At 38.5% G+C, this 12854-nt stretch overlaps 1 protein-coding gene across 1 annotated transcript in view; it reads right to left on the bottom strand.

Annotated features, from left to right (window-relative positions):
- LOC114664917 (granulocyte colony-stimulating factor receptor-like) overlaps window positions 1-957 on the bottom strand; it is a 34034-nt gene extending 33077 nt beyond the window's left edge. The window contains exon 1 of the mRNA XM_028819236.2: window positions 879-957. Coding sequence (XP_028675069.1) covers window positions 879-942 — 64 coding nt within the window. The 5' untranslated portion in view covers window positions 943-957. The remainder of the gene's footprint in view (window positions 1-878) is intronic.
- Window positions 958-12854: the final 11897 nt, after the last annotated feature.

The following is a 12854-nucleotide window of genomic DNA, read 5'->3' on the forward strand; positions in this document are numbered from 1 at the left end:
TCAACACCAGAGATTTTTTAAATGCTCAGACGGTAACGCTAATTATTAGATTGTATCCAGAAACATGACAATGAGCGCCTTTGTGCTGCTGGCTTATAAATTGTTGTGCTAATGGTGTCACTGACTGTGGGTGATCAACATGACAGCACCCATAATGAAAACAAGAGAACACCATGGGAGACTGTGATTCATTTTTAACACCATTAGAATTTCACCTGATTCAAAAATCAATGTGATGCTCAGATTCATTGGCCTAAAATCAGCAAAATGAAATCTGAATTATATTTACAGGCCTAAAATCTTAAAATAAACATCAAATCATGACGTATTCTTGCTCAAGCACTCTGAGCCTGTAATCAGTAACATGTGTTACACAAAATAAATTAAACTGAATTGGACTTAGCCATGTTCAGTGACTGAAGCAGCCAGTAGGGTCCAATAGCTGAAGCATACCTTGTGTCATCTAACTGTTGGTCCCTTGGAGTCTAAGGTTAGTTTCATAATACACTCCCATAGCAGTGTTTGAAATGTTTGGGTGTATTCAAGATTTTTATAAACATGAAAACAAGATGTCAGACTAACAATGGATCCCAATTATATAAAACATTGTCCTCCAATTAAAACATTTTCTACAGTGAAAACCAAAAACTACATGCCCTTGGAATAAGCTAAGTAACCATTTAGCAGCTTTACAGCCCTGAGATATAACATTATATGCTGTAGTGAAAAGGACCTGCAGTAACCTAAAAAAATAGAATGTTCTGTGACTGAGCTACATACAGGAACAAAATATTTACTTTGTAGCATACCATTTTTTCGCTCCAATGCCAACGACTAATAGCTGAGCTTGAAGAAGTCAGCTCTCGAAGCACACTTACTTTTTCCTAGTTTTAGAAGTGAAGCCAAGGCCACCAGTATCTTTAGACTCTGCAGAGATGACATAGTCCTTCCTGTGGAAGACCTGAATGAAAACAGACAAAAACGATTTATTATGTAAATATTCAGAAAAGTAGAGAACTGGGCATATCTCTGATGACAATGGACCCTGGAGACTCCATGCTTTGCAGTCCTACTTGATTATTCTTTCTCCCCCAACTCAGATGCTTTTTAAAATACAAATTGTTCTTCTGTCCTCCCCACTTACATTTATTTTGCTCTGTAGATTCTGCTCCTCATGACTTTTACTTCAAGAACTGTGCCTGCTTTACATGTGATGTTACGTACGGGTTTCTACCAGCCTTTGGCAGTCCATTTGAAAATGAAATCTTCCATTTTCTCTCCACATTTCATGGAATTTACTGTTCAAGAATTTTACTCTAAGAAAAATCTCAACCATTAAAATGTACAGGTAGAATGTGTACATCACTTATCTGTCACCCCTCATAAGCACTATGCCATGGGGGGCTTTCTGGACTCTTACTGCCATTTATGTCAAGCTAAAACCCTGGAAACCTTTCTCCAGATATTTTAAGAATGTCCCCAATATGTATATGCTAGTTTGCAATTTCTAACTTTCTATCATCCAATCTATCCAGTAATATCTACTGTAAGTCCTGCCTCTTTTGGACGTCTCTTCTTTTCCCGTTAATCTATTTCAGAGTAGTACAGCCAATACCAGCAGGCCATCTATCATATCTTTGTTGGCTTTAAGGAAACATTTGATGGGGTGTGGCATGTGGGCTACTGTAAAAAGTACAACCTGGGGCCAAAAGCTGAACCACACCATCCACCAACTGCAAGCAAAGGCTAGCAGTGTTCATGGCTCAATAGGAGAGTGACTCCACATTTCAGTTGGCTGTATTTTATCACCTATGCTCTTTAACATCTCTCTTGAGAGTATCATGACTTTTTCCCTCAAAGATCACCAGGGTACCATGAGCATAGGAGGACACACCATCACAAACCTCTTATTTTCAGATGACACCAATAGGCTGGCAGGATGTGAAACTGAGTTTGCATATGTGGTGAAATGCATGGAGGAAGCAGCATCGAAATATGACATGGCGATCAATGCTGAAAACACCAAGCTGATGACAAATGGTAGAAAACACAATGAAGATGACAGTTAGTGGCTTGATTTAGAGACTGTTAGCCAGTTCAAGTGCCAGGGTTCTATTATCAGCTGAAAGGGCTCAAAAACTGAAGCCAATGGACAACACCTGCCTTAGACAAAGTGAAACCAATCTTGAGAGAAAAACAGATCAGTCTTAAGGGCAAGTTAAAATTATTGTGTCTATTGGTTCTGTCAGTCTTTTTAAATGCATGTGAATCCTGTATCTTGACAGAAGAACTACATTAAAAACTCCAAGTGATGAAGATGAGGTGCTAGAGAACTGTTCAGGGGATTTCATACTTCAACCACATCACAAATCACAAGATTCTTTGCATCATTCAACAGCAATCAGGCCATAATGAAGACCTCCTCATGATGGTAAGTAGAAAGAAGGTAAAGTGATATGCTCATGCCTTAAGAGCTTCTGAGAGCTTCTCCAAGATAATCTTGCAAGGAACAATCCAGGGAAAAGGGAGAAAAGGCAGGTAAAGAAAAAAGTGTATGAACAACATCACTGAATGAACCCCGATAATGTTTTCTGATACTCAAATGCTGATACATAACTGGCAACTGTGGCGACAACTGGCTGAATGTTCAACTGCATTGTTCCCCCATGACCACACTTGGTCAAGACACCAGACCAGACCAATCTCTAATCTACTGATAGAAATCCTTTGGGATATTATCCTTTAAATTTTGGAAGTCTTCCCTTTTTGACCTGTTCCTTCCTGCGCTCTCTACAACAATGATTAACTGATCATCTTGACGTAGTACTGCTAAGTGGCAAGAGCTGGTGTAGCTCGAGACTAGAATGCAAGTAGTTGATCTCGTGCTTCTCTAATCACTAACCTTCAAGGTCTTCAATAGGTCTTTTACAGTATCTCACATGTCCCAAATAAATATACAGTAAACAGATGAAACTAGAGGTAAAATAAATCAGATATATATATCAATCCATAGGTCTGATTATGGTGACATCCGAAGTGAGTACACCTGACGAGCCCCAATTAGGGTGAAACAAGTGTTGTGTACTCTTTGTACTATTTGACAGGTACCGTATAACATATACCGTATAACATATATATATATACTTTATGTATCGTATATATGTAAATATATATAATTTTTATACATATCTGCTTTATTTTAGTCCCAGGTTCATCTGTTTACAATACTTCGTTGGGATATGTGAGACACTGTATTTCTATAATTTCTTCATATTATTGATCAATAATAAAAAAAATGATCAAAAAAAGAAACCAATTGACTGATCTCCTGTCCAGGGTTGTTTTCTGCCTTGTACCCTATACTACAGGGTCAGGCTCTGGCCCTGACAGGACTAAGCAGATTTGAGAAAGTTATGTTCTGTTCAGAAAAAGGAGCATAAATTGGGATAATTACAAAGATTTGACTAGTCCTTGCTAGAAAAACCTTACAATGCAAGATCAGTACCAAATCAAACTAATGCATTTTTGTGGGTGCCTCCTCTCAGCATTTCACTACCCCATGCCATCACATTGCCCTCTTCTGTCCCTCATGATTGAAACAAATCTTATCACATTAAGTCGATCTCTGTGTTCTCACTCTCTTTTCACAGTAAGCAAATATTCAAATGCAGAGATAATCAACATCTTTCTTCTATGTAGCTCTGATAGTACATACTTATTTTGTCATTAACTCAACCATAACATTTCCACTTTATTTTTAGCAAAGCACTGATATTACTGGTGGCACACTGAATTCATGGTATAGCTGTTGTGGCACTCAGAGATTGTTTGTTAAAATGTTAACCACGTTGCATGTTTGTTTTTTTTTGAAATGGAAAGTTTTGCAAAGTCCTCTTATCTTTTCACCAGTCATGTCTCTCTTTCTCAGATACAACAACACACATATTAAAATTGCATATTAAAAACAGTCTACTACTGTGTATTTTTGTAGTCACTGACAATAAGGCATTCTGTGTTCCTCACCTGATAGGGAGCCATGCAGCTGTCTGTCTGCTTCTTTCGGCTTTCAATGGGCAAACGTCTATAATAGGTTTAAATTTTCATTCTTTTTCTAGTGCCATCTTTCGGTTCTATCTTCATTACAATGTGTAACTGTCTTTCTTGCAACATTTCAGATTTCAGTTAGTTACAATCAATAGTAGACTAATAAAATTGTAAAAAAGAGGCATTTTTCAGATTGTTAATATTCATTCTTGTTAGTCATTAGCATTTCTTTCTTTACTAGACAGGATGAATACTTGGTGTGCCTGTCATTCATGGCAAAACAGGTTAGATCACAGAGTGTATAATGCTTATCTGTCTTGAACATAATTTCCATATCCCAAAGTACATGGTGCCACCTATGGAGTACTTAAAGACAACTCCCCAGTTCCTTAACTTGTAATAAGAAAATGGAACCCCTTCAGTCTTGTTTCAGGGCTCAGCACCGCTGTAAAACTGCTCTGCATTGAGTAACGATGATTTGCTTATGGCTGCAGACTATGGGAAAACCAGCATATTCATTCCGTTAGACCTCAGTGCAGCATCATTTGTGACTGTCCAACATGACATTCTACTTTCTGGAGTGGAGAGCATTCTGGGTATCTCTGGGACACCAGTGGTTTACATAACATAACTGATAGGTAAGAGTTTATGAGTCTTGGCAACAGCGCATCCAGTTCACAGCCCGTCATACTAGGAGCTCCTCAAGGCTCCGTCCTTGGCCCTCTACTCTTCTGTAACTACCTGCTGCCCCTTGCCCATATTCCTAGTTTTGGACTAGGTTATCATTTCAATGTGGACGATACTCAGATCTGTTTCAATGTTATAAGTGAAAGTCAAAGCTTTCTCAGTTCACAACTTGCCTCAGTGAAATCAATACCTAGATGGAACATAACCCTTTAATATGAAACTTTAACAAAATTAAAGTCATGCTAATTGGCACTAAAGCTCAATTTAAGAATATAATCTCCTTCTCAATCACCCTTCATGATCATACTGTATCATCAGACATTCTTCCTCTTAAAGGAATCATGGAGTCGTTTTTGACTCCTACCTTTCTTATTCTACAAACATTCATCACATTAACAAACATTTTTACTTCCACCTCCATAACATATCCTATGTTCAGTGCTGAGAAACTTGTCCATGCTGTTATCACATCACACATCGACTGCTGTAACTCCATACTGGCAGGTGCCCCTTCTAATCTGTTGTTGCAGCTCCAGTCGAATCAGAACTCTTCAGCAAGAGGATATCACACACATTCTTATAGAATTGAACATAAAATTCAATGATTAACCTATAAAACTTTAAATGGCTTTGTACCAGATCACAGCACTAGCCTCCTCTATTACTCTGTTCCTGTCCACCCACTAAGGTCCGCTGATTCTGTCAATCTTGTTATGCCCCAAGCTAACCTGCGTTTTATGGGTGACAGAGCCTTCGGCTCTCCAGCTCCCAGACTTTGGAATGAACTCCATAAATTAATGAAATCAGCTGACTCAATTTATTATTTAAAAAAAAACAACTTAAAACTCATCTGTTCAGGAAGGTGTTTAATTTACCCTGACTTTATGGCCATTCTTTCAGTTTTCCCTCCCTGTTCAGATGTTTTTTTTTTTAATTTTACCAGTTTTTCATCATTTATATACAAATTTGGCGAAATGCTGTTTTTAGTGATTTGGCGATATTGGCTCAGTGGATAAAGTGTTGGGCTTTTCTAAGAATGATTGAAGGTTCGATTCTCCTATAGACAAACACACATTTCCAGTACATCATGCATGCAATGTTAGGATTTTCTGAAATGAGAAATGAACATGAATGAATGTTACATTTCACTTTAAGATTGTAGATTCGATTCCACTCTGTCACTAAAATAATTTCTGTCAAATCACCTTCCTACCAAAGTCAAGGTTTTTGTAACATGCCGAGGACTGTGTGGCAGTAGAGTGGCTAAAAATACATAAAAAAAAAAGACTTTTAAGTGACATGATTTTATTAAAAAATGCACAAAAAAGTAAAAATGCATAGATTCCTTAAATGATTACAAAAAATAACTTACAATTTGAAAAATTCTCCAATTATAACCATTATCCTACATACTTCGTACAATCAACGTTTATATGATGTGTCATTTTCTTTCCATAGTTAAGCTGGTTAGAAATATCACTTTAATGAATCTATGGATTTCAGTTGAATTAAATTAATTGTTTTATGGGTGCCCCACAATTTTATTTTTAGTCACATATGACCAACAAAATGTTAGTCCAAGAAAAAAAAATTTTTTTTTACTCTTTAGTACATTTTTGAATAAAATTGTGTCACTACTCAATACATCCATATGGATAATGGCCTAAAGCCTTCATTTGTACAAATAATACAGAAGACATTTTGACACTTTGTTGTAGGCCGTATGACAAAACAAGGATGCCCTCTACCCCTTTGCCTCCTGCTGTTGAGTCACTCTCTGACTTTGTAACCATGTACAGGTAGAAGTCTAAGAACTCAAAGGGGAAGCTGAAAACAAAGGGTCTCATGAGATCTCTGGACCTGGACCTGTGAGCTGCGCCCTTCACGTCATTATTTATGACTTAAGGACAAATACAAGTAAAATATATATATAAGAAAAGCCCAACACTTTACCTGTATGTAAGGTATTTTTTCTGTATTCACTTTTTGATCCAAACTGAAACTCTTTCCTTCATAGTGCCATTTACAAGTTTAAAGGCTAAAACTATACAAACCTTCAAATTTTCTTTTTAAATCAGTTATTTCATTTTGGAGAGCATTAAGCAGGATCACTTCAATCTATTCCATACATGGCACAAGAGTCAGCAATTAAAAGTGCCAATGCAGTGTCACAGGAGTCTGGGGGACAGACCCAGCCGGGGCGCCTGGAAGGACCAGGAGGTGGCGTTTACGTCCTCCGGGCCACGAGGGGGGCAACCGCCCTGGATCTGGAGAGGACCACGGGAGAGGAGCAAGGAGGCTCAAGCCCGTTGGGGCCTGAGGCCACTGCCAGGGGGCGCCCCGAGCCTCAGAGAGCCTGGGAAACATTCACTTCCGCCACACCTGGGAAGATGGAGAAAGAGCCTTCCAGGGATGCCCAGAGTGCTTCTGGGTGCAAGAGCAGCACTTCCACAACACCGGGAAGTGCTGCCGGAAGAACATCATCGAGCATCTGGGGCACATCCGGGTGAACATAAAAGGGGCCGCCTTCCTACAGTCGGGGAGCTAGAGTCGGGAGTGGCAGCAGGACGAAGCTCCCGTGGAGAAAGGAAAGGCGGTACAAGGACATTGGGGAAGAGGCCCGTGTTAGTGGTGGTTAGTGTTGGGTGCACTGTGTGCTGTGTGCTACTTAGAAGAAATAAACGTATGCTTTTTATAAAGATGTGGTCTCAGTCTGGTGGTGTCTGGGCATGTCTCACAGCAGTCAAAAGCTGTAGTTTTCCAAATGTCTTTTATTTTTATCAAGGTTCTGTATTCTAGTAACTAAGTACATCTATTATATTTTATGCTGAGTCATGTTAGTTAAGTTGAGTTGATGTTTACTTGGATTAAGAAAAGTCCGGTTTTACAAGTACTGCATTCTTAAAATCATCTCAATGAATACATAAAAAATTTCCAATTTTAAGTAGAAATGCTGGGCCGAATATTGAACATTTACGTCCAAATGTGAAAGAAAAACTCCAAAAAACAGAATTTTCCTCATTGTATGCAAGTCACAGATTGATAAAGTTTAAAAAGACACGCTATTCATCATTTATCAAGCTCACATAATACAATTCAAGGTTCCTGAGACCAGAGCCTTCTGCTTCTCTTATGCCCTTCACCACATATTTTGGGTTTGCCCTCAACTTAAAGTGTAGTGACGGCCATTTTTACATAGCTGTTTAATGGTCTTTATGGTTACATACAGTAGGTTCAGTAAATATGAAAAATGCGAAAAAGGAACATCACACAACATAAAACATGCACATACACAAGGTGAGAGTCTGAAATAAAGGGACCAATTACAAAAATGACTTAATCAATCATTTAATCAGCATGTTGTGCCCTTCAAAATAGTATGAATTGGAAGAAAAACACCCTGATCAGTATGAGCTCTAACAGTTTCAGTCCACCAAAGTAAAGTGTAAGAGAGTTCCATTTAACTTCCCACTGTCTTTAAGGGTGTCTTCAGTTTGGTAAATCTACACCGAAAAAATGAGTGGAATACCAAGCAGATTTAAAAATTCAAGACTTGTTTTTTTCTTTTTTAGTCTCACAAGAAATGTTTATTGTTTACTCATTTTGTAAAGTTTTTATTAAGCATTGGAAGGAAAAATGTATGAAAAAAATGAATTACTTGGTTCTTGAGTTAACTTGAATCTACTTAAATAGCTACGGTAATATAAAATAGACGGATGACAGCTGACTTTCTTCAAATGGTTTTGATGAAGTAATATTTTTCTTGCAATGTCTAAAATCCATTAGTATTATATTAATTAAAGTGAAGACTGCATTTAAATACATTTTTTGTTAATGGTGGTGCCAGGGAGTGGCAATTTGTTGGATGTTGGTCAGAATTCCACCATTATCTGTATAGTAGAACATTAGGACAATCTAGATGAGAAAAGGTCACTCAGCCCAACAAAGCTCGCTAGTCCAATTCATTTAATTTGTCTAAAATAACATTAAGTTGAGTTTTGATAAAGTCCTACTGTCTGTCACATTATTTGGTCACTTATACCATGTGCCTATGGTTCTCTGTATAAAGAAAAAAAATAATATATAATATATATATACTAATTTTAAACACTTCAATCGTGTCTCCTCTTAAACTTCTTTTGCTTAAACTGGAAAAGCTCTGTATTTTTTATTCTTTCTTCATAATTCATACCCTGTAGCCCTGGAATCAGCCTAGTTGATCTTTTCTGGACTTTTTCCAGCACTGCTATGTCCTTTTTGTAGGCTGGATACCAAAACTACACACAGTACTCCAGATGAAACGTAACTAGTGCGTTATAAAGCTTTTAAATATATGTAACTGCTACTTTTTTCTTAAGGAGTGAGTTAAACACGTACAGTGTGTGTGTTTGATGTTAAATAGGCTTTTGTAGAGATCATCTTTGTGTACAAACAAGAGATATAAAAAAGGTTTCATAGCACTGACATGGACTCCAGTATCTCAGTGAAGATGAGAGTTCCCTTTTAAGATTAGATGTTACAGATAGGAAGTTTATAATACAAAGAATGCATTTCAAATAAGTAATTGTTACCACAACTTTTGCTAGTGTAAATTGTTCTATTGTGGTCTGCCTTCTCTTTGTGAAAACCTGCTAAACATAATGGTGAACGAAGTCAGCGAAGTTCAATGCTTGGCATCAGGGCTGTTAACACTTTGGGGCAGTGGTCCTGGGGGACCCCTGCAGCCATTTATTTTTATTCCAAATAAATTCACAATCATCACTCTTATTTTTAATTCTTCTCATTTTTTAGTGAGTGACCCTTGTTTTAGTCTCTTGTTTTAAGAAATTCTCAAATAGCTGTATTTTTACCAAAGATTTAACATTTCCCTTGTTATTGCCCTTTTAATTCATCCCTTTCCAGAGAGTTTGCACCCTTAAATTGAAGCCCAAACACTTCCAACCCTGAGTGCTAAAGTGGAGCCATCACTGCAGTGACATTTGAGCGACTTTCGCCTGTGGCTGTTCTGCTCATTGATAATCAGCAGCATATGAAATACAATTAAGTTGGTGAACCCTCCAGAAAAGGATATATTAAAAAGAAAACAGCAAAATAAGCCTAGGAAGTTCTTAGAAATATTTGCTAGCCACATAACTAAACAATGAAATCAATTAGAAGTAAGAATGTGAAACAGGCTGATAGAAAAACCTGCAGCCACGAGGGGCCCCAGAACTAAACCACTGCATTACACAATTCAGGATGCTGAACCAAGCAAAAACAAGTGATCCTTATCTACAAATAAAATATTTTATATAAGTAAGAAATAAAGGGTCCTTGTCAAAAAGACTTGAAAGATAAATTAATATTATCACCAAGTGTTCTTGAGCTATTTGCTTTTCTGCTTTCCTTCCAAAGAATTTTTTGGGTGACATTCTAAACGTAAACACGTAAAATGCCTGAAAGCCTGGGAGAGGCTGAAAATGAAAGACTCAATAAGGTCTAAATGAACGTTATAACACTTTGATGCTAAGTCAGACCAAAAAGCTCCATGAGTTAGTTAGTTAGTTAGTTAGTTAGTTAGCCACACTTCTACCGTTTCAACTTTACGGTACCCCAAGTCATCATGCACTATAGGATGTGCTGTATATACGTACACTTATAGCTGATATCCAAATATGCAGCAACAGTGGACGGTGTAATCTGTCGTTCCTCTCTGATGAAGGCGCTCACCATGTCGATATGAGCTTATATGTTGATTCAGTATGGAAGTGAGAATAGCCTGACTCATCAACAGGTTTTTGGATGAGTGGAAAGGTTTTTTAAATCAGGGAAAACAAGTCTAACCGATGAAGCTCAATCTGGTCGACCATCAACATCGCTCACATAAGCCCACATCGACATGGCGAATGCCTTCATCAGAGAAGACTGACAGATTATATTGTCCACTGTTGCTGTACATTTGGATATTGGCTATTAATCTGCACATGTCATAATGCATAATGACTTAATGGGGTACGGTAAAGTTTGCACAAGATGGGTACCCAAACAGTTTACTGATCTGCCACAAGCCAACATCCTTTAATTAATTTCAGCATCTTAAAATCCCTCTGCACAAAATAACCTCACTACAGTGCGTACAATCCTGCAGCAGACCATCCATGTTCAGTTGACCCTGGCTTCAACTAGACTAATGACAGAGTGCTGTGCGCATTCAAACTACCCATAAGCCATTGCGAACATGGTGTATTGCATCAACTTCTATCCATTGCTATTACTGTATAATTCTCAACTTGCCTTTTTGATCTACCCTTGTCCTTTTTCTGCTATTTCTTAATAGATCTTATTTTGTCTCACGTCCAACCTGGCTTCATTCACATCTCTTGGATCCTTTGGGCACATTCTATGAATGTTGAGAGTGTGTTTTAATATTTAGCTGGAAAAAGTTTAGGTGAACGATCATGCAGCTGACACTGCCCCTGTGGAATGGAATGCCTAGATGAGGTTCCCGTAGTCATCTTTGCTCAGTAATAAAGACATCAAGTTTCCTTAACAATAAAGACAGCATATCACTTAGAGAAAGAAACAGCAGTAGTGGAATTTAAAGGTAATGAACTTTATCCAGAAATTGTTTATTAATCTATTTCTGATTTCTGACATAATACAGAAGAAAATGTGAGGTCTTCACTTTATCTTTTTCATTCACTGTCTCTCATTTTCTCCTGCCAACTGCGTGACTTATTATAGACATCCACATCTTATGTTTCCTACAAGCACCTTCATCGTTTTTTGAATATGTGTTTGATTGTTTAGCCAGAAGAAATTCAAGTGAAAGAAAATTTACTTGTAGACTTTAGTGGGTGATTATGAGCTGATCTTGAACCCAACTTATAAGTAACCACAAAAAGGGGCTTTTATTAACTAAAGAATGAAGTGTAACAGTGAGTATGGAACACAAAATGGTTAAAACAGAAAAACCTAAGCCCTCAGGACCTTACTAATCAATACTAGACCATATCTACCCTGCAACTCTCATACACACATTTCTTCTGTCCTCTTTGGTCTTCCTTCCTCCTGCCAATTGAATGCTTGTTATTAACTACCTCCTATCTCCAGACTTAATGGTTGGTGTACCAACAGGGGCTTTTATGCCTATTTCTGCTTCTGAGTACATTGAGGCTGTTCCTTCTAAAGCCCTACTTGATGTAAAAGAGTCCTGAATCCTCCTGTATGGCATCCCCCCAAGGTCCCAAGATATTCCTCTGTTTTCAAGTTTGGGTCGCCACAGGCATACCATGTTGGGACCCAGAAGCTGTCCTGGAGGAGCCTCGCTATAGCCTGGTGTTGTTCCACATTTCCGCCTAGCACATTGGTGTAGCTCCTGATATTTCATAGTTCCCAACTGCCCTGAACTATTTCATCTAGAACAATTGCCCAAGGCTGAGAAGTTCAGGTACCTCAAATCTTATCCACGACTGATGGAAGAAGAGAAAGTGACATCAACAAGTGGATTGAAGTGGCAGCAGCTGTTCTGTGTGGGCTGTACTGGTTCATGCCTGAGTCTAAAGATGAACATTTTCTTTTACCAGTTGATCTATAGTATTGTCCTCATCTATAATCATGAGCTGTGGGGACAGAAAGAAATTAGCTTGTGAATGCAAGCAGCAGAAATGAGGAATCTTTGCAGAGTCGCTGGCCTGACATTCTGTGATAGGGTGAGAAACTCAGTGATTCAGGAGAACCTCAGAATAGAATATCAAGGATGTCCCAGGACGGGTCCCCCTGGAGCCACTACGGGCATGTCCCACTGGGAACAGACCCTGTGGCAGACCAGAACATGCTGGGCCAGCATGGAAATGCCTGGGAAATGTCTGAGAGTAGCTGGAATCTGTAGATGGGGACAGGGAGGGCTGGGCTGATCTGCTTGGCCTGCTGCCACTGGGAGCTTCAAGAAAGAAAAGCAGTTTGAAAAGATGAGACGATGAGAAGGTTTGTGATGTTCTTTTGTAGTGCACCCGCCCACTCTTCCTAGGACACTGCCTTTATTTTCATCTTTTTCTCACTTGTTGTTGCCAAAATGTCTTATGTTAGCTTTTTTCTGCTGAGAAATTCGCATTTGGATGTACATCCAGGACTGACTCTGTGGG

Source organism: Erpetoichthys calabaricus, chromosome 14 (genome assembly GCF_900747795.2).
Source record: "Erpetoichthys calabaricus chromosome 14, fErpCal1.3, whole genome shotgun sequence".
NCBI lineage: Eukaryota > Metazoa > Chordata > Cladistia > Polypteriformes > Polypteridae > Erpetoichthys > Erpetoichthys calabaricus.